The 22,465-nt window shown below is 39.4% G+C and overlaps 1 protein-coding gene across 11 annotated transcripts in view; it reads left to right on the plus strand.

Moving 5' to 3' along the window:
* Positions 1 to 22,465, plus strand: part of Kdm4c (lysine demethylase 4C) — a 206,637-nt gene that overhangs the window by 41,401 nt on the left and 142,771 nt on the right. For 10 of the 11 annotated variants that reach the window (XR_010066353.1, XM_063287361.1, XM_063287364.1 and 7 more), the window contains one exon: positions 22,274 to 22,388. The exons of the other annotated variant lie outside the window; for it this stretch is intronic. Coding sequence is in view for 8 of the 10 variants with exons in the window: in XM_063287361.1 (XP_063143431.1) it covers positions 22,274 to 22,388 (115 nt within the window). In the remaining 2 variants the exon portion in view is untranslated. The remainder of the gene's footprint in view (positions 1 to 22,273; positions 22,389 to 22,465) is intronic. 11 annotated transcript variants of the gene reach the window in all.

Genomic DNA, 22,465 nt, shown 5'->3' on the forward strand with positions numbered 1-22,465 from the left:
AAAGTCACACCGAGGAACTTTATATTATTTGGGTCTATTATGAAGGGTGTCGTTTCCCTAATTTCTTTCTCGGCTTGTTTCTCTTTTGTATAGAGGAAGGCAACTGATTTCTTTGAGTTAATTTTATACCCAGCCACTTTGCTGAAGTTGTTTATCAGCTTTAGTAGTTCTCTGGTGGAACTTTTGGGATCACTTAAATATACTATCATGTCATCTGCAAATAGTGATATTTTGACCTCTTCTTTTCCGATCTTTATCCCCTTGATCTCCTTTTGTTGTCTGATTGCTCTGGCTAGAACTTCAAGAACTATATTGAATAAGTAGGGAGAGAGTGGGCAGCCTTGTCTAGTCCCTGATTTTAGTGGGATTGCTTCAAGTTTCTCTCCATTTAGTTTAATGTTAGCAACTGGTTTGCTGTATATGGCTTTTACTATGTTTAGGTATGGGCCTTGAATTCCTATTCTTTCCAGGACTTTTATCATGAAGGGGTGTTGAATTTTGTCAAATGCTTTCTCAGCATCTAATGAAATGATCATGTGGTTCTGTTCTTTCAGTTTGTTTATATAATGGATCACGTTGATGGTTTTCCGTATATTAAACCATCCCTGCATGCCTGGGATGAAGCCTACTTGATCATGGTGGATGATTGTTTTGATGTGCTCTTGAATTCGGTTTGCCAGAATTTTATTGAGTATTTTTGCGTTGATATTCATAAGGGAAATTGGTCTGAAGTTCTCTTTCTTTGTTGTGTCTTTGTGTGGTTTAGGTATAAGAGTAATTGTGGCTTCGTAGAATGAATTCGGTAGGGCTCCATCTGTTTCAATTTTGTGGAATAGTTTGGATAATATTGGTATGAGGTCTTCTATGAAGGTTTGATAGAATTCTGCACTAAACCCGTCTGGACCTGGGCTCTTTTTGGTTGGGAGACCTTTAATGACTGCTTCTATTTCCTTAGGAGTTATGGGGTTGTTTAACTGGTTTATCTGTTCCTGATTTAACTTAGATACCTGGTATCTGTCTAGGAAATTGTCCATTTCCTGAAGATTTTCAAATTTTGTTGAATATAGGTTTTTATAGTAAGATCTGATGATTTTTTGAATTTCCTCTGAATCTGTAGTTATGTCTCCCTTTTCATTTCTGATTTTGTTAATTTGGACGCACTCTCTGTGTCCTCTCGTTAGTCTGGCTAAGGGTTTATCTATCTTGTTGATTTTCTCAAAGAACCAACTTTTGGTTCTGTTGATTCTTTCTATGGTCCTTTTTGTTTCTACTTGGTTGATTTCAGCTCTGAGTTTGATTATTTCCTGCCTTCTACTCCTCCTGGGTGTATTTGCTTCTTTTTGTTCTAGAGCTTTTAGGTGTGCTGTGAAGCTGCTGACATATGCTCTTTCCTGTTTCTTTCTGCAGGCACTCAGCGCTATGAGTTTTCCTCTTAGCACAGCTTTCATTGTGTCCCATAAGTTTGAGTATGTTGTATCTTCATTTTCATTAAATTCTAAAAAGTTTTTAATTTCTTTCTTTATTTCTTCCTTGACCAGGTTATCATTGAGTAGAGCATTGTTCAATTTCCACGTATATGTGGGCATTCTTCCCTTACTGTTATTGAAGACCAGTTTTAGGCCGTGGTGGTCCGATAGCACGCATGGGATTATTTCTATCTTTCTGTACCTGTTGAGGCCCGTTTTTTGACCAATTATATGGTCAATTTTGGAGAAAGTACTATGAGGAGCTGAGAAGAAGGTATATCCTTTTGCTTTAGGATAGAATGTTCTATAAATATCCGTTAAGTCCATTTGGCTCATGACTTCTCTTAGTCTGTCGACATCACTGTTTAATTTCTGTTTCCATGATCTGTCCATTGATGAGAGTGGGGTGTTGAAATCTCCCACTATTATTGTGTGAGGTGCAATGTGTATTTTTAGCTTTAGTAAGGTTTCTTTTACGTATGTAGGTGCCCTTGTATTTGGGGCATAGATATTTAGGATTGAGAGTTCATCTTGGTGGCTTTTTCCTTTGATGAATATGAAGTGTCCTTCCTTATCTTTTTTGATGACTTTTAGTTGGAAATTGATTTTATTTGATATTAGAATGGCTACTCCAGCTTGCTTCTTCTGACCATTTGCTTGGAAAGTTGTTTTCCAGCCTTTCACTCTGAGGTAGTGTCTGTCTTTGTCTCTGAGGTGTGTTTCCTGTAGGCAGCAGAATGCAGGGTCCTCGTTGCGTATCCAGTTTGTTAATCTATGTCTTTTTATTGGGGAGTTGAGGCCATTGATATTGAGAGATATTAAGGAATAGTGATTATTGTTTCCCTTTATATTCATATTTGGATGTGAGTTTATGTTTGTGTGCTTTCATTCTCTTTGTTTTGTTGCCAAGACGATTAGTTTCTTGCTTCTTCTAGGGTATAGCTTGCCTCCTTATGTTGGGCTTTACCATTTATTATCCTTTGTAGTGCTGGATTTGTAGAAAGATATTGTGTAAATTTGGTTTTGTCATGGAATATCTTGGTTTCTCCATCAATGTTAATTGAGAGTTTTGCTGGATACAGTAACCTGGGCTGGCATTTGTGTTCTCTTAGGGTCTGTATGACATCAGTCCAGGATCTTCTGGCCTTCATAGTTTCTGGCGAGAAGTCTGGTGTGATTCTGATAGGTCTGCCTTTATATGTTACTTGACCTTTTTCCCTCACTGCTTTTAATATTCTTTCTTTATTTTGTGCGTTTGGTGTTTTGACAATTATGTGACGGGAGGTGTTTGTTTTCTGGTCCAATCTATTTGGAGTTCTGTAGGCTTCTTGTATGTCTATGGGTATCTCTTTTTTTAGGTTAGGGAAGTTTTCTTCTATGATTTTGTTGAAGATATTTACTGGTCCTTTGAGCTGGGAGTCTTCACTCTCTTCTATACCTATTATCCTTAGGTTTGATCTTCTCATGGAGTCCTGGATTTCCTGTATGTTTTGGACCAGTAGCTTTTTCCGCTTTACATTATCTTTGACAGTTGAGTCAATGATTTCTATGGAATCTTCTGCTCCTGAGATTCTCTCTTCCATCTCTTGTATTCCGTTGGTGAAGCTTGTATCTACAGCTCCTTGTCTCTTCTTTTGGTTTTCTATATCCAGGGTTGTTTCCATGTGTTCTTTCTTGATTGCTTCTATTTCCATTTTTAATTCCTTCAACTGATTGTGTTCTCCTGGAATTCTTTCAGGGATTTTTGTGTCTCCTCTCTATGGGCTTCTACTTGTTTATTTATGTTTTCCTGGAATTCTTTCAGGGATTTTTGCGATTCTTTCAGGCATTTTTGCGATTCCTCTCTGTAGGCTTCTACTTGTTCTCTAAGGGAGTTCTTCATGTCTTTCTTGAAGTTCTCCAGCATCATGATCAAAAATGATTTTGGAACTAGATCTTGCTTTTCTGGTGTGTTTGGATATTCCATGTTTGTTTTGATGGGAGAATTGGGCTCCGATGGTGCCATGTAGTCTTGGTTTCTGTTGCTTGGGTTCCTGCGCTTGCCTCTCGCCATCAGATTATCTCTAGTGTTACTTTGTTCTGCTATTTCTGACAGTGGCTAGACTGTCCTATAAGCCTGTGTGTCAGGAGTGCTGTAGACCTCTTTTCCTCTTTTTCAGTCAGTTATGGGGACAGAGTGTTCTGCCTTCGGGCGTGTAGTTTTTCCTCTCTACAGGTCTTCAGCTCTTCCTGTGGGCCTGTGTCTTGAGTTCACCAAGCAGCTTTCTTGCAGCAGAAAATTTGGTCTTACCTGTGGTCCTGAGGCTCAAGTTCACTCGTGGGGTGCTGCCCACGGGCTCTCTGCAGTGGCAGCAACCAGGAAGACTTGTGCCGCCCCTTCCGGGAGCTTCAGTGCACCAGGGTTCCAGATGGTCTTTGGCTTTTTCCTCTGGCGTCCGAGATGTGTGTGCAGGGAGCAGTCTCTTCTGGTTTCCCAGGCTTGTCTGCCTCTCTGAAGGTTTAGCTCTCCCTCCCACGGGATTTGGGTGCAGAGAACTGTTTATCCGGTCTGTTTCTATCAGGTTCTGGCGGTGTCTCAGGCAGGGCTCCTGCCGTTCCTGGGCCCTCCCCCACGGGAGCCCAGAGGCCTTATACAGTTTCCTCTTGGGCCAGGGATGTGGGCAGGGGTGAGCAGTGTTGGTGGTCTCTTCTGCTCTGCAGCCTCAGGAGTGCCCACCTGACCAGGCGGTTGGGTCTCTCTCTCACCGGGTCTGGGAGCAGAGAGCTGCTATGGGCCGGGACCCGGGGGTGTGGGAAGACTCATCCTCTTAACAATTTTTAATTGCCTGTACCTCTTCATCTAGGAACTCGGTGTTGTGAAAATTCTCCCCATTTTTGTGGTCATGTTAGCTCGTCCCATTATTCATTTGTTGTTTTGCTATTATTACATTGTCACAATTTCATGGGTGTTGCTTCCTTGTCCTATATAGAAGACACAATTAGGCAGGACATATCCTGATCCTTTGGCTCTTACAATCTTTTCTTTTTTTTAACAGTGTTCCTGAGCCTTACGTGTAGGGTTGTGTTATGGTTATATCAGTTGGGGACTAGGTACTTCAGAGCCATATGTTCTCTGTATTTTGACCATTTATGCTCTGTAATGATGTCCACCTGCTGTAAAAATAAGTTTCATTCATAAGGATGGAACCTATACTTTTCTGTATGTATAGGATAAAATATGTAGACTACAGTTAGATGTTATACTGTTGTCTTAGGGTTTGCTTTGCTGTGAAGCAGCACCATGACCAAAGCAACTCTTATAAGACAACATATAATTGGGGTTTGTTTACTGATTCAGAGTTCATTATTTTCAAGGCGGGAACATGGCAGCGTCCAGGCAGAAATGGTGCAGAAGGAGCTGAGAGTTCTACCACTTCATGTGAAGGTCATTAGGAGAAGACTGACTCTCATGTGTTTAGAAGGAGGGCCTGTCTCACTGCTCTTGTCCACAGTGACACACAGCCTCCAACAAGGCTACACCTACTCTAACAAGGCCATACCTCCTAATAGCGCCATTCCCTGGGCCAAGCATATTTATACCACCACACAGGTTTAGGAAAGTGGCAGTAGTAGTAGGTTGTCCTCTAAGGTTACTTGGACTCAACAGCCTTAAATGTTGGCTGCACTGGGGCTGTAGAGATGGCTCAGCAGTTAAGAGCATTGGCTGCTCTCTCAGAGGTTCTACCTTCAATTCCCAGCAACCACATGGTGGCTCATATTCATCTGAAATAGATCTGATGTTCTCTTCTGGTGTGTCTGAAGACAGCTACAGTGTATGCATATAAATCAATCAATCAATCAATCAATCAATCAATCTTAAAAAAGAAAAAAGTTAGCTGTGTTTACAATAGCAGGCATCAATTTCCTCTTACTTAAGTCCAATTAGATTTTGGTTATTGCTGAGATAAACCTTTGCCAATAATTTGCTGTGCTGCTCATTGCTGTAGTTCATTGACTTTACAGCTGGGTAAGACTACTGATTTTTTTTCTACTTTGGCAGCTTGCATAGGAACATCTGGTACTGTGAAAGTTGTTTTCAGGGAGGAGGCTTCCAAATAAGCTACAACTCAGATTCCTCTAAGAGCATGTGTCTTCAGTAGTAGGGGGCTCACTTCCACCCCTGGTAGGCAACCAAGGGCAACAATAACAGCCTGTATCTTTTGAGAGTCTCTTAGATTTCTCAGACTAAGAACTGAATAGGAAGTTTCTCATGTCTGGTAGTGTGGTTGCTGTTCTTTATGGCTCTTGATGAGGGGCATTAGTACTCTAAGTGTATGACTTTGTACACACGTGCACGCACACATGCACGTATACATATACACACAACCACATGCTATTTTAGGTAAATATAAAATAGTATGATGTCATATGGCAAATACATTCAGCATTACTTACTTGATTAATTTTTTGCTCAGGATTGGAGTATTTTGTCTTCTCACATGAATTTTAGGAGTGCGTGAGCTCGTGTGCTCGTGTGCGTGTGTGTGTGTGTGTGTGTGTGTGTGTGTGTGTGTGTGTATGTGTGAGGGATTTTGATGTAGATTGCATTGAATCTGTAAATTACTTTTGGTAGCTTTTCATTTTTACAAAACTAATTCTGCCATGAGTATGGAAGTTTTTCCTTAATCTTTTTCTTCAGAGATGTAAAGCTTTCATTGCAAAGGACTTTTAATTTTTTGGTTAAGTTTATATCTAGACATTTTATTTTATTTTTTAGGCTATTGGGAGTGGGTGTGTCCATAATGTCTTTGTTAGTGTACATGATGTATATAGAAAGGCTAGAGAATTTTGAAAGTTTATTTTTGTATCCTACCACTTCATTGAGATTATCGGTCATTTTTAGAAGTTTTTTGTCAGAATTTTTGGGCTCTTACTTGATTGATTAGTTTTCCTTATGTACATCTCTTTTAATCCCTTCTTTTGTCTTATTGCTCTAATTTGTGCTGCATTAGAAAGGGGGGAGGGGAGTGGATGGCCCTGCTGTTTTTTGATTTTAATGGGGTTGCTTTTCTGTACTTATAATGACACTGTCTGTGGTTCTATTGCATATAGTCTTTGTTGTGAAGAAGTGTCTTCTCCCTAGTCTTACTCTCTTTAGTACTTTTATTAAGAAGGCTTGTTGGGTTTTGTTGAATGAAGCATTTACTGAATTTTTTAAAATAGTCATGTAATTTTTTTCTTTATTTGCTTTATATGATCTATTATATTTATATATTTATTATATTTATGTAATATATAAGTTAGAACCATGAAAAGCAAACTTGGTCATGATGATGATCTTTTTGATAAATTCATAAATTCAGTCTGCAATTATTTGATTGAGTTTTACATCTATGCTAGTTGATCTGTAGTTTTGTCTTTACTTGGTTTTGGCATTAGAATACTACTGGCTACCTAAGAGAAAAGAGTTTGGAATTTTAAAAATAATTTCAGAAGTATTGTTTACGGTGGTGGCACATGTCTTTTTTTAAAAAATTTATTTATTTCATATTTGTGATTACACCGTCACTGTCTTTAGACACTCCAAAAGAGGGCATCAGATTCCATTACAGATTGTCGTGAGCCACAGTGTGGTTGCTGGGAATTGAACACAGGACTTCTGAAAAAGCAGTCAGTGCTTTTTTTTTTTTTTTTTTTTTTTTTTTTTTTTTTTTAATTAACTTGAGTATTTCTTATATACATTTCGAGTGTTATTACTTTTCCCGGTTTCCGGGCAAACATCCCCCTCCAACCTCCCTTCCTTATGGGTGTTCCCCTCCCCATCCTCCCCCCATTGCCACTCTCCCCCCAACAGTCTAGTTCACTGGGGGTTCAGTCTTAGCAGGACCCAGGGCTTCCCCTTCCACTGGTGCTCTTACTAGGATATTCATTGCTACCTATGGGGTCAGAGTCCAGGGTCAGTCCATGTATAGTCCTTAGGTAGTGGCTTAGTCCCTGGAAGCTCTGGTTGCTTGGCATTGTTGTACACATGGGGTCTCGAGCCCCTTCAAGCTCTTCCAGTTCTTTCTCTGATTCCTTCAGCGGGGGTCCTATTCTCAGTTCAGTGGTTTGCTGCTGGCATTCGCCTCTGTATTTGCTGTATTCTGGCTGTGTCTCTCAGGAGCGATCTACATCCGGCTCCTGTCGGTCTGCACTTCTTTGCTTCATCCATCTTGTCTAATTGGATGGCTGTATATGTATGGGCCACCGCTGAGCCATCTCTCCAGCACAGCACATGTCTTTAATCCCAGCACTTGGAAAGCAGAGGCAGGTGGTTCCAGGCCAGCCTAGACTACAGAGTTCCAGCACAGCCAGGGCTACTTAGAGAAACCTGCATTTAAGAAAATAACAAAGGCAAACAAAATTTCAAAGAACAACCCCACTGCCTGAAAACAAACAAAAAAACAGATTCTAGAATTGTTAGAAGTCTGATAGAATTCTGCTATGTAACCCATCTGGGCCTGGGCTTTTCTTAATGGAAGTCTTTTTATTAGTATTCTGAGCATCTTATTTGTCATGTGTCTTTTTATTTTAGACTGTTGATCTCTTGTTTTGACTTTGGTTTGGAAGAATCTAGAAATTTTTTAAAATTTTAATAGTTTTTCTATTTTTATATTTTTTAATTAGATATATTTCTTTACTTACATTTCAAACGTTAGTCCCCTTTCCAGTTTCCTGTTCACCAGTCCCCATTCCCTCCCCTCCCTTTCCCCCATATGGGTATTCCCCCTAAACATCCCCCTCCTTGCCCCCTCCCCCCCATATACCCCTGCACTAGGGGTCCAACCTTGGCAGGACCAAGGGCTTCCCCTTCCCCTGGTGCTCCAACATGGCTATTCTCTGCAACATGTGCAATTGGAGCGCTGGGTCAGTCCATGTATAGTCTTTCGGGAGTGGTTTAGTCCCTGGAAGCTCTGGTTGGTTGGCATTGTTGCTTTTATGGTGTTGCAATCTCCTTCAACTCTTTCAATACTTCCTCTAATTCCCCACAAGGGGGAGGGGGGTCCTATTCTCAGTTCAGTGGTTTGCTACTAGCATTGACCTCTGTATTGGACATGCTCTAGATGTGTCTCTCAGGAGAGATCTATATCTGGTCCCATTCAGCATGCATTTTTTTAGATTCATCAATCTTATCTAGTTTTGGTGGCTGTATGTATATGGGCCACATGTGGGGCAGGCTCTGAATGGCCATTCCTTGAGTCGCTGCTCTAAACTTTGCTTCCATATCCCCTCCTATGGATTTTTTCCCCTCTTTTTTTTTTTTTTTTTTGGTTCTTTTTTTTGGAGCTGGGGACCGAACCCAGGGCCTTGCGCTTCCTAGGTAAGCGCTCTACCACTGAGCTAAATCCCCAACCCCTTTTTCCCCTCTTTTAAGAAGGAGCGGGAGCATCCGCACTTTGGTCATCCTTCTTCTTGAGCCTCCATGGTCTGTGGATTGCATCTTGTGTAATTTCAGCTTTTTGGCTACTATCCACTTATCAATATTTTCTTATAATTTTTTCTTATAAGAAAAACATTTTATAAAGTTCTGAGCCATGGGTCTGTTAATCTTATTTTCTCAAAAATGAGCTATCAGACTCATTCTCTTTTTTTTAATATTGTTTTCATTTCATTAATTTCTGCTCTGACTTTTATTATTATACCCACATACTTAGATTTGAATTTTATTTGTTCTTATTTTTCTAAATTCTTGAGTAGTATCGGTAATTATTTTTTTGTGTGTGTTTAAGACATATGTATTTTAATGCATGGTCTTAGGATTCCTGTTGTAGAAATACTTTTAAAGTTTCCCAGAAATACTATTTTGTTTTCAGATCTAGAATTTTTTTTAATTACTCTTATTTCTCAGATGACCGATTCATCATTAAGTAACAAAGTGTTTGATCTCCATAAGCATGTGTATTTACTAGAGCTGTGTTTGCTAGCAATCTTAAGTTTGCTTACATTGTGGTCGGATAGGATATTGGAAATTATTTCAGTTTTTATGAAATTTTAAGGTATAGTTTTTGCTTCAGAATATTATCTATTTCAGACAATCTCCAATGGGTCACTGCATATAATATGTATTCTTCCATGGTTGGCAGGAATACTCTGTGAAGGTCTATTAGGACCATTGCTATATGATTTCATTTAATTCTGGTGTTTTTCTGTTTATATTTTCATTAGATTATTTTTTCTGTTTATTTTTTCTTTTGGAGAAAATGGGATGCAAGCGAAATTTACTATTATTAAATTAGAGTTAATTTTCTATTTTTAATTCTAATAGTATGCCTTTTATGAAATTTTGTGAACCAGAGTTTGGTGAATAAATTCTTAGGATTATAAATTCTTTTTGGTTAATTGTTGTCTTGATTAAAATGAAATGTCCTTTATGTCTTCTGATTAGTTTTAAGTTTTTCTATTGAATATTAAAGTAGGAACATGTGCTTGCTTCTTGGTCTCTTGAGTGGAATATGTTTTTCCATCCTTCCAGTTTATTGCCTATTTTTTAAAGCTGAAATTAGTTTCTTGTAAACAACGGAAAGATGGATTTTGTTTCTTACTCAATTTATGTAGCTGGTGCCTTTTTATTAGTGAAGTAAAGCTTTTGGTATTTAAATGTACAATTGAAAGGTATAGGCTGATTGAAGTAATTTAATTTATTTTGTTATGTTCTTGCATCAGTATTTTTATTGTTTCTGGTTATTTATATTTTATATTTCAATAATTATAACTATTTTTTCTAGTTGTGGCTATGCTTATTCTTCTCTTCAGTCAGAAGTATTGCTTCTAGTAGTCTTTATAGGACTTGTTTAGTAGAGATGAATAATAATAATAATATAATATTATAGTAACAATTATTTTGAGACAGTGTCTCATGTAACCTTTGCTGTTCTGGATCTTGACCAGAATGACCTTAAATTCATAGAGATTAACTGTGCTTTAGTTTTCTAAGTGGTAGTGGGATTAAAGTTATGCACTACTGTGACTGGCTGACATTAGTTTTCTTTTTTTTTTTTTTTTTTTTTTTTTTTTTTTTTTTTTTTTATTAACTTGAGTATTTCTTATATACATTTCGAGTGTTATTCCCTTTCCCGGTTTCCGGGCAAACATCCCCCTCCCCCCTCCCCTTCCTTATGGGTGTTCCCCTCCCAACCCTCCCACCATTGCCGCCCTCCCCCCATAGACTAGTTCACTGGGGGTTCAGTCTTAGCAGGACCCAGGGCTTCCCCTTCCACTGGTGCTCTTACTAGGATATTCATTGCTACCTATGGGGTCAGAGTCCAGGGTCAGTCCATGTATAGTCTTTAGGTAGTGGCTTAGTCCCTGGAAGCTCTGGTTGCTTGGCATTGTTGTACTTTTGGGGTCTCGAGCCCCTTCAAGCTCTTCCAGTTCTTTCTCTGATTCCTTCAATAGGGGACCTATTCTCAGTTCAGTGGTTTGCTGCTGGCATTCGCCTCTGTATTTGCTGTATTCTGGCTGTGTCTCTCAGGAGCGATCTACATCCGGCTCCTGTCGGTCTGCACTTCTTTGCTTCATCCATCTAGTCCAATTGGGTGGCTGTATATGTATGGGCCAAATGTGGGACAGGCTCTGAATGGGTGTTCCTTCAGTCTCTGTTTTAATCTTTGCCTCTCCCTTCCCTGCCAAGGGTATTCTTTTTCCTCATTTAAAGAAGGAGTGAAGCATTCACATTTTGATCATCCGTCTTGAGTTTCGTTTGTTCTAGGGATCTAGGGTAATTCAAGCATTTGGGCTAATAGCCACTTATCAATGAGTGCATACCATGTATGTCTTTCTGTGATTGGGTTAGTTCACTCAGGATGATATTTTCCAGTTCCAACCATTTGCCTACGAATTTCATAAACTCGTTGTTTTTGATAGCTGAGTAGTATTCCATTGTGTAGATGTACCACATTTTCTGTATCCATTCCTCTGTTGAAGGGCATCTGGGTTCTTTCCATTTTCTGGCTATTATAAATAAGGCTGCGATGAACATAGTGGAGCACGTGTCTCTTTTATATGTTGAGGCATCTTTTGGGTATATGCCCAAGAGAGGTATAGCTGGATCCTCAGGCAGTTCAATGTCCAATTTTCTGAGGAACCTCCAGACTGATTTCCAGAATGGTTTTACCAGTCTGCAATCCCACCAACAATGGAGGAGTGTTCCTCTTTCTCCACAACCTCGCCAGCATCTGCTGTCACCTGAGTTTTTGATCTTAGCCAATCGCACTGGTGTGAGGTGAAATCTCAGGGTTGTTTTGATTTGCATTTCCCTTATGACTAAAGATGTTGAACATTTCTTTAGGTGTTTCTCAGCCATTCTGCATTCCTCAGCTGTGAATTCTTTGTTTAGCTCTGAACCCCATTTTTTAATAGGGTTATTTGTTTCTCTGCGGTCTAACTTCTTGAGTTCTTTGTATATTTTGGATATAAGGCCTCTATGTGTTGTAGGGTTGGTAAAGATCTTTTCCCAATCTGTTGGTTGCCGTTTTGTCCTAACCACAGTGTCCTTTGCCTTACAGAAGCTTTGCAGTTTTATGAGATCCCATTTGTCAATTCTTGATCTTAGAGCATAAGCCATTGGTGTTTTGTTCAGGAAATTTTTTCCAGTGCCCATGTGTTCCAGATGCTTCCCTAGTTTTTCTTCTATTAGTTTGAGTGTGTCTGGTTTGATGTGGAGGTCCTTGATCCACTTCGACTTAAGCTTTGTACAGGGTGATAAGCATGGATCGATCTGCATTCTTCTACATGTTGCCCTCCAGTTGAACCAGCACCATTTGCTGAAAATGCTATCTTTTTTCCATTGGATGGTTTTGGCTCCTTTGTCAAAAATCAAGTGACCATAGGTGTGTGGGTTCATTTCTGGGTCTTCAATTCTATTCCATTGGTCTATCTGTCTGTCTCTGTACCAATACCATGCAGTTTTTATCACTATTGCTCTGTAATACTGCTTGAGTTCAGGGATAGTGATTCCCCCTGAAGTCCTCTTATTGTTGAGGATAGCTTTAGCTATCCTGGGTTTTTTGTTATTCCAGATGAATTTGCAAATTGTTCTGTCTAACTCTTTGAAGAATTGGATTGGTATTCTGATGGGGATTGCATTGAATCTGTAGATTGCTTTTGGTAAAATGGCCATTTTTACTATATTAATCCTGCCAATCCATGAGCATGGGAGATCTTTCCATCTTCTGAGGTCTTCTTCAATTTCTTTCCTCAGTGTCTTGAAGTTCTTATTGTACAGATCTTTTACTTGCTTGGTTAAAGTCACACCGAGGTACTTTATATTATTTGGGTCTATTATGAAGGGTGTCGTTTCCCTAATTTCTTTCTCGGCTTGTTTCTCTTTTGTATAGAGGAAGGCAACTGATTTATTTGAGTTAATTTTATACCCAGCCACTTTGCTGAAGTTGTTTATCAGCTTTAGTAGTTCTCTGGTGGAACTTTTGGGATCACTTAAATATACTATCATGTCATCTGCAAATAGTGATATTTTGACCTCTTCTTTTCCGATCTTTATCCCCTTGATCTCCTTTTGTTGTCTGATTGCTCTGGCTAGAACTTCAAGAACTATATTGAATAAGTAGGGAGAGAGTGGGCAGCCTTGTCTAGTCCCTGATTTTAGTGGGATTGCTTCAAGTTTCTCTCCATTTAGTTTAATGTTAGCAACTGGTTTGCTGTATATGGCTTTTACTATGTTTAGGTATGGGCCTTGAATTCCTATTCTTTCCAGGACTTTTATCATGAAGGGGTGTTGAATTTTGTCAAATGCTTTCTCAGCATCTAATGAAATGATCATGTGGTTCTGTTCTTTCAGTTTGTTTATATAATGGATCACGTTGATGGTTTTCCGTATATTAAACCATCCCTGCATGCCTGGGATGAAGCCTACTTGATCATGGTGGATGATTGTTTTGATGTGCTCTTGAATTCGGTTTGCCAGAATTTTATTGAGTATTTTTGCGTTGATATTCATAAGGGAAATTGGTCTGAAGTTCTCTTTCTTTGTTGTGTCTTTGTGTGGTTTAGGTATAAGAGTAATTGTGGCTTCGTAGAATGAATTCGGTAGGGCTCCATCTGTTTCAATTTTGTGGAATAGTTTGGATAATATTGGTATGAGGTCTTCTATGAAGGTTTGATAGAATTCTGCACTAAACCCGTCTGGACCTGGGCTCTTTTTGGTTGGGAGACCTTTAATGACTGCTTCTATTTCCTTAGGAGTTATGGGGTTGTTTAACTGGTTTATCTGTTCCTGATTTAACTTAGATACCTGGTATCTGTCTAGGAAATTGTCCATTTCCTGAAGATTTTCAAATTTTGTTGAATATAGGTTTTTATAGTAAGATCTGATGATTTTTTGAATTTCCTCTGAATCTGTAGTTATGTCTCCCTTTTCATTTCTGATTTTGTTAATTTGGACGCACTCTCTGTGTCCTCTCGTTAGTCTGGCTAAGGGTTTATCTATCTTGTTGATTTTCTCAAAGAACCAACTTTTGGTTCTGTTGATTCTTTCTATGGTCCTTTTTGTTTCTACTTGGTTGATTTCAGCTCTGAGTTTGATTATTTCCTGCCTTCTACTCCTCCTGGGTGTATTTGCTTCTTTTTGTTCTAGAGCTTTTAGGTGTGCTGTGAAGCTGCTGACATATGCTCTTTCCTGTTTCTTTCTGCAGGCACTCAGCGCTATGAGTTTTCCTCTTAGCACAGCTTTCATTGTGTCCCATAAGTTTGAGTATGTTGTATCTTCATTTTCATTAAATTCTAAAAAGTTTTTAATTTCTTTCTTTATTTCTTCCTTGACCAGGTTATCATTGAGTAGAGCATTGTTCAATTTCCACGTATATGTGGGCATTCTTCCCTTACTGTTATTGAAGACCAGTTTTAGGCCGTGGTGGTCCGATAGCACGCATGGGATTATTTCTATCTTTCTGTACCTGTTGAGGCCCGTTTTTTGACCAATTATATGGTCAATTTTGGAGAAAGTACCATGAGGAGCTGAGAAGAAGGTATATCCTTTTGCTTTAGGATAGAATGTTCTATAAATATCCGTTAAGTCCATTTGGCTCATGACTTCTCTTAGTCTGTCGACATCACTGTTTAATTTCTGTTTCCATGATCTGTCCATTGATGAGAGTGGGGTGTTGAAATCTCCCACTATTATTGTGTGAGGTGCAATGTGTGTTTTGAGCTTTAGTAAGGTTTCTTTTACGTATGTAGGTGCCCTTGTATTTGGGGCATAGATATTTAGGATTGAGAGTTCATCTTGGTGGATTTTTCCTTTGATGAATATGAAGTGTCCTTCCTTATCTTTTTTGATGACTTTTAGTTGGAAATTGATTTTATTTGATATTAGAATGGCTACTCCAGCTTGCTTCTTCTGACCATTTGCTTGGAAAGTTGTTTTCCAGCCTTTCACTCTGAGGTAGTGTCTGTCTTTGTCTCTGAGGTGTGTTTCCTGTAGGCAGCAGAATGCAGGGTCCTCGTTGCGTATCCAGTTTGTTAATCTATGTCTTTTTATTGGGGAGTTGAGGCCATTGATATTGAGAGATATTAAGGAATAGTGATTATTGTTTCCCTTTATATTCATATTTGGATGTGAGGTTATGTTTGTGTGCTTTCATTCTCTTTGTTTTGTTGCCAAGACGATTAGTTTCTTGCTTCTTCTAGGGTATAGCTTGCCTCCTTATGTTGGGCTTTACCATTTATTATCCTTTGTAGTGCTGGATTTGTAGAAAGATATTGTGTAAATTTGGTTTTGTCATGGAATATCTTGGTTTCTCCATCAATGTTAATTGAGAGTTTTGCTGGATACAGTAACCTGGGCTGGCATTTGTGTTCTCTTAGGGTCTGTATGACATCAGTCCAGGATCTTCTGGCCTTCATAGTTTCTGGCGAGAAGTCTGGTGTGATTCTGATAGGTCTCCCTTTATATGTTACTTGACCTTTTTCCCTTACTGCTTTTAATATTCTTTCTTTATTTTGTGCGTTTGGTGTTTTGACAATTATGTGACGGGAGGTGTTTCTTTTCTGGTCCAATCTATTTGGAGTTCTGTAGGCTTCTTGTATGCCTATGGGTATCTCTTTTTTTAGGTTAGGGAAGTTTTCTTCTATGATTTTGTTGAAGATATTTACTGGTCCTTTGAGCTGGGAGTCTTCACTCTCTTCTATACCTATTATCCTTAGGTTTGATCTTCTCATTGAGTCCTGGATTTCCTGTATGTTTTGGACCAGTAGCTTATTCCGCTTTACATTATCTTTGACAGTTGAGTCAATGATTTCTATGGAATCTTCCGCTCCTGAGATTCTCTCTTCCATCTCTTGTATTCTGTTGGTGAAGCTTGTATCTACAGCTCCTTGTCTCTTCTTTTGGTTTTCTATATCCAGGGTTGTTTCCATGTGTTCTTTCTTGATTGCTTCTATTTCCATTTTTAATTCCTTCATCTGTTTGATTGTGTTTTCCTGGAATTCTTTCAGGGATTTTTGCCATTCCTCTCTGTAGGCCTCTACTTGTTTATTAATGATTTCCTGTGTTTCCCTAAGTGTGTTCATGTCTTTCTTGAAGTCCTCCAGTATCATGATCAAATATGATTTTGAAACTAGATCTTGCTTTTCTGGTGTGTTTGGATATTCCATGTTTGTTTTGGCGGGAGAATTGGGCTCAGATGATGGCATGCAGTCTTGGTTTCTGTTGCTTGGGTTCCTGCGCTTGCCTCTCGCCATCAGATTATCTCTAGTGTTACTTTGTTCTGCTATTTCTGACAGTGGCTAGACTGACCTATAAGCCTGTGTGTCAGGAGTGCTGTAGACCTGTTTTCCTCTCTTTCAGTCAGTTATGGGGACAGTGTGTTCTGCTTTCCGGCGTGTAGTTTTTCCTCTCTACAGGTCTTCAGCTGTTCTTGTGGGCCTGTGTCTTGAGTTCACCAGGCAGCTTTCTTGCAGCAGAAAATTTGGTCTTACCTGTGGTCCCGAGGCTCAGGTTCGCTCGTGGGGTGCTGCCCAGGGGCTCTCTGCAGCGGCAGCAACCAGGAAGACCTGTGCCGCCCCTTCCGGGAACTTCAGTGCACCAGGGTTCCAGATGGTCTTTGGCTTTTTCCTCTGGCGTCCGAGATGTGTGTGCAGGGAGCAGTCTCTTCTGGTTTCCCAGGCTTGTCTGCCTCTCTGATGGTTTAGCTCTCCCTCCCACGGGATTTGGGTGCAGAGAACTGTTTATCCGGTCTGTTTCTTTCAGGTTCCGGTGGCGGTGTCTCAGGCGCAGAAGTCCTGCCGCTCCTGGGCCCTCCCCCACGGGAGCCCAGAGGCCTTATACAGTTTCCTCTTGGGCCAGGGATGTGGGCAGGGGTGAGCAGTGTTGGTGGTCTCTTCTGCTCTGCAGCCTCAGGAGTGCCCACCTGACCAGGCGGTTGGGTCTCTCTCTCACCGGGTCTGGGAGCAGAGAGCTGCTGCGGGCCGGGATCCGCGGGTGTGGGACTTCCGGTAAACACAGACCGTGCCTCCTAGAGAAATTCTGCTTCCGTGTCCCAAGCTCACCAGGCAGCTTTCTTGCAGCAGAAAGTTTGGTCTTACCTGTGGTCCCGAGGCTCAGGTTCGCTCGTGGGGTGCTGCCCAGGGGCTCTCTGCAGCGGCAGCAACCAGGAAGACCTGTGCCGCCCCTTCCGGGAGCTTCAGTGCACCAGGGTTCCAGATGGTCTTTGGCTTTTTCCTCTGGCGTCCGAGATGTGTGTGCAGGGAGCAGTCTCTTCTGGTTTCCCAGGCTTGTCTGCCTCTCTGAAGGTTTAGCTCTCCCTCCCACGGGATTTGGGTGCAGAGAACTGTTTATCCAGTCTGTTTCTTTCAGGTTCCGGCGGCGGTGTCTCAGGCGCAGAAGTCCTGCCGCTCCTGGGCCCCGACATTAGTTTTCTTAACCTCTTGATGTTGGAAAAACGTTTCTCTTCTTCATTTGTGGCAGACTTGTGTGCTGGGTACAGTTGTTTAGGCTGGCATCTGTGGTGCTTTAGAATGTACTACTCCAGGTTTTATTCCCTTTGAAAATGTCCATCTGGAAATAAGGTACATGTTTTTCTTCATATGTTGTGTTTTTTTTTTTTTTTCAGTTTTCAATAAGCAAATTTTGTGTTTTGTTATGCTACACTGTTGGACATGTTTTTGATAGTCTTGCTTATTGGTGTTCTGTGTGCTTTCTGTGTAAGAATATGTGTGATTTTACTAGTTTTGGAAAGTCTTTTCTCAGATCTTGTTGATAATGTGATTTTTTTTTTCTTCAAGTCCAGACATTTGTTCTTCTACTTAACCCCATCCACTTTTAAGGCTTTCACCTGAGTTTTCTGATTGAGTTATTGAGTTTTGTAATTCTGTCATTCATTCATTCATTCATTCATTCATTCATTCATTCATTCTTTCATTCATACATATTAAGTTCTCTTCAATATTTTTATTTTACTTTCAAATTCTGAATTATCTTAACTTTATTCAGTTGTACGTTTGCTTTTTGAACTTTATGTTCTTATCGCTAGCTGTTCTCATTATATTTGAGCTGTGTATGTTCTTTTAAAATTTCTTTTTTTTTCTTTTTTCTTTTTTCTTTTTTTCGGAGCTGGGGACCGAACCCAGGGCCTTGCGCTTGCTAGGCAAGCGCTCTACCACTGAGCTAAATCCCCAACCCCTAAAATTTCTTGATGAAATTTAGGTTCTGTGTCCTCAGGTTTATATAGGACATTTTTTATTGGAGAACATGTCTGTGGGACTGGTGGATTTGATGGGAAGATATAGTGCTTTGGATTTTCATATTGTGATTTAATCATATATCCCAGGCATATGGCTAATGTGAGGATCTAAACTTCCTCAGGTTAGGCCTGTGTACAGGCTGCGTGGCTGAGGTAAGCTGTGAGGGATGAGGATGGCACAAGAAGATGAGGTTTTTTGAATTCATCAGGTTGTGTATCCTTGCATAGATGTGTGATCTGGTTTATGCATGGAGGTTGGATATGGTGCAGCCTGCTAGGTTCTAGTAGAACTTACTGGACTAGACTAGTGTACATGATACACAGGGTGTGGGACCAGTGCCAAGTCTGGGGTTTGGAAAGGCACTGGTAGTAACTGATCAGAATGGGCAAGCACACAAGATATGAGACTACTGCCTAACTTTGGGGTGGAAAAAGCACTGGCAGGACTGACCAGATTAATTTTGGGGGCTAAAGAGTTATGCAGGGAGTTCACCAGAGTGGACCTAAGTACAGGGTTGGGGACCAGGTGGCATAGGCAACTGGAGTGGAAGAGGAAGAGGGGCAGCACACAGGTCATCTACCTGGTTCTACCACGGTCCCTAGTAGTAAGTGGGGCTGAGTCTAGTCCCAAAAGACATCTGTATTTTATAGAGCTTCAGAGAAATTCAGCTCTCTCTCCCCAGGATTATTTTAGCTTTTTCATGGCAAACCTTGATGCTCTTAACTGTAGTTAGAGTTCTAAGGTTGTCAAAGCAGGAGGAGCCTGGTCATGAGCCTCTCTTTTTAGAACTGTGCCACAGTGAGTGAATGGTTCTGAGAATGTATTATTGAATCAGTTTTGTGTAAATTGGCACTTGGAACAACTGTGATGGTAAGGCAGCATATTAGGATGGACTTCAGCTAGTATTCAGTAGAACCTGGCAGTGTTTACTGAAAGTGCTCAAGTCTAGGTAGTTTGATAGGCATTTCAAATACTTAAGATGTAAAACTTTAACAATAATTAACAATGCCAAATTTAATCCTTTTATTATAGCATTAAGGTTTAAAATAAATTCTCAATTAGCCATACAATGACAGATTCTATAGTGCTTAAGGGCACATACTGCTTTTCCAGACCTGAGTTCAGTTCCCAGCATCCATGATGGGTGGCTCACAACTACCTGTTAACTGTAGCTCCAGGGAATCTGACAACTTCTTCTGGACTCCCAAGAACACTTACACGTGTGGCCTACAATCACAGATACTGATAAATACATTTTAAAATGTTCATATATGTCTATGTTATGTGTGTCTTGATGCTTGTGAGAAGAGGGCATCCATTCCCTGGAACTGGAATTAGACAGTTCTGAGCCACCGTATTCTTGCTAGGAGTCATACCTGAGTGTGGAAGAGCAGCAGTGATTTGGACTACTGTGTCATCTCATCTACTGTGCTTCACAGGGATTTCTGCTTCTGCTAGGCTTTCTCTCCTTCCTTTTATAGTTTTTTTTTTTAAAAGATTTACTCGTTTATTATATATAAGTACACTGTAGCTGTCTTCAGACACACCAGAAGAGGGCATCGGATCCCTTTATAGATGGTTGTGAGCCACCATGTGGTTGCTGGGAATTGAACTCAGGACCTCTGGAAGAGTAGTCGGGTGCTCTTAACCGCTGAGCCCTCTCTCCAGCCCTCCTTTTATAGTTTTGCTTCATTTTATGAATTTATCTCTTTGCTTATTTTCATGAAAAAAAAAAAAAGAAAAGGTATCTGTCTTAGTCACTTTTCTTGTTGCTGTGACAAAATACCTTGACAAAAGTTAAATTAAGGAAGAGGAATTTGGTGTAAGGTTTCAGAGGATACAGTCTATACTGGCTGAGAAAGCAGTGGTCGTCCATAGTCAAAGCAAAGACCCGTAGTGAGGGTTGCTACTCATCTCGCTTTCTTCTTTTTATCCAGTCCAGGGTGGAACTTTCCACATTTAGGTAAGGTTTTCCCACTTAATTTATTTTATGTAATCTCTTATAGACATGCCTAGAAATTTATGTTTTCAGTGATTCTATATCTTGTTAGGTTGAATTTCATTATATATCTTAATTGCAATGTTACTGCTTAAAATCCAAACAATTCAGAGAAGTATATTTTTTAAATTATTTTGTGAGAGAAAGGACATTTTAATATTTTTCTTTTATGTGTATGGATGTATTGCCTTCATGTATGTCTCTGCATGATTTGTATTAAATGATTGCAGAGGGTGTTGGATACTCTGGGATTGGAGTTATAGTCTGTTGTGAGCTGCCGTATGGGTAGTGGGAATAAGATCCCAGTTCTCTGTAAAAAAAAAAAAAAAAAAAAAACCTAGTGACTTTAGTGACTGAGAAATCTGTTGACAGTCAAGGTTTGTTACTTTAATTTGGATTGTGTGCATGTTCGTATGTGACTTTGTGAATGAGTATCCATGCTCAGGGAGGCCAGATTTGGATTCCCTAGAGCTAGAACTATAGGCAGTAAACATCCTGTTGTGGGAACTAGAAGCCAAACTTGGGACTTCTGCAAGAGTGCTCTTACCCACTGAGCGCTCTCTTTATACTTTTCCCCCTACATAGGATTTTATGTACTTCAGGCAGGCCTTGAATTTACTGTGTAGCCAAAACTGGTCCAGAATTTATTATAGGCATGTACCATCATGCTCAAGAAGACTATTGCTAATTTTAATAATTTGATATACTTTTTTTTTATTAGGATCTCTTTCTAGTCCCGTTGGCCTTATCTCTTGAGGTAGCTGAGTGAGGTACCTTTTCTATAATTTATGATTTTCCTTTTGTCTTCCAAGTGCTGAGTTTATAGGGATGTGCTACCATGACATATTTAGGTAATTCTGGGGATTTGTTAACTCTGGTATCCTGTCTGATAAATAATCAGTTTACCAAGGATCTGGGTTTCTACTTCCGGAGTTCGGTTTTTAATTTAACTTTAAAAAAAGCGATGTGATTACAGTGTACACAGTAATCTCTAAAATTTTTTTTTTTTTTTTTTTTTTTTTTTTCCGGAGCTGGGGACCGAACCCAGGGCCTTTTGCTTGCTAGGCCTTTCACTTGCTAGGCAAGTGCTCTACCACTGAGCTAAGTCCCCAACCCCCACAGTAATCTCTAAACTGGTGTAGTCACTGTGGAAATATTTTAATGTCCTTACACAGAAGACTTACCTTATTTCATGTTTTAATCATTAATTGCTGGCCATTCAATCTGATAGTTAATATTCATTGTGAAATTGACAGGATCTAGGATCACCTAAGACAAATCTCTGAGCATGCCTGTGACACTTTAATTATATGAGATTAGTTGAGATGGAAATACCTATCATAACTGGATAGTGCATTGTATGGGCTGTGATCCTGTATTGGAATATAAGGAGAGCTATACTGAAAATTAGCATTAATCTTTCATTCCTGAATGCAAATACATGCAGATTACGGGTCTTAAGCTTCATTGCTAAAGTGAGCCCTGTATTTGTCAGAGTATTTATCATAGATGTAGGAAGGTAACTTATCTATCTAGTTACGCTACTCTATACTTCCTCATTTGCCATTGTCTGCATTTCTGTGCTGGTGAGAGGAATTTATAAATTCCGATCAAGGGTATATATAATTTTGACATATATAATGAGAAATTATGCTCTGGAAAGATTGTGCTAGTTTATTCTTCCACTACATAAGTTCTTTTCTTTTTTTCTATCATTAGTATATTAGGTAGCACCAATCCAATAACTACAGAGTATCTTATTTTATTTTTGCTATCTTAGAATTTTATGAAGTTTTTTCTCAATTTTTCTATAGATGTTCTTTTTTTCTATATAAATTTGTATAATGTTCTTGAATAATTGATTAAATATTTTAGAAATATTTTGAAAGCTAAATAATGTTAACCTTACTGATAAAGAATAGAAAATCTATAGAGCTTTAAGTATAAAATCACTTATATATTATTACTCATTAACTTTGAAACCATAGGAGTGTACAACATTTTTATTTAGAAAGTAAATTAAATTAGATGGGTAGAAAAAACTTAAAATTATCTTACTGGTTTGTGGTTTTTACTTTTTAATTTTTTATAGATACTGTACTCCAAGATACTTGGATTATGAAGATTTGGAACGCAAATACTGGAAAAACTTAACTTTTGTGGCACCTATTTATGGAGCGGATATTAATGGGAGCATATATGATGAGGTATATTTACACTGACATTATAGTTTTTAAAAGATTTTCGGGGTTGGGGATTTAGCTCAGTGGTAGAGCGCTTGCCT

This window comes from Rattus norvegicus, chromosome 5 (assembly GCF_036323735.1).
Source record: "Rattus norvegicus strain BN/NHsdMcwi chromosome 5, GRCr8, whole genome shotgun sequence".
NCBI classification, from domain to species: Eukaryota; Metazoa; Chordata; class Mammalia; order Rodentia; family Muridae; genus Rattus; species Rattus norvegicus.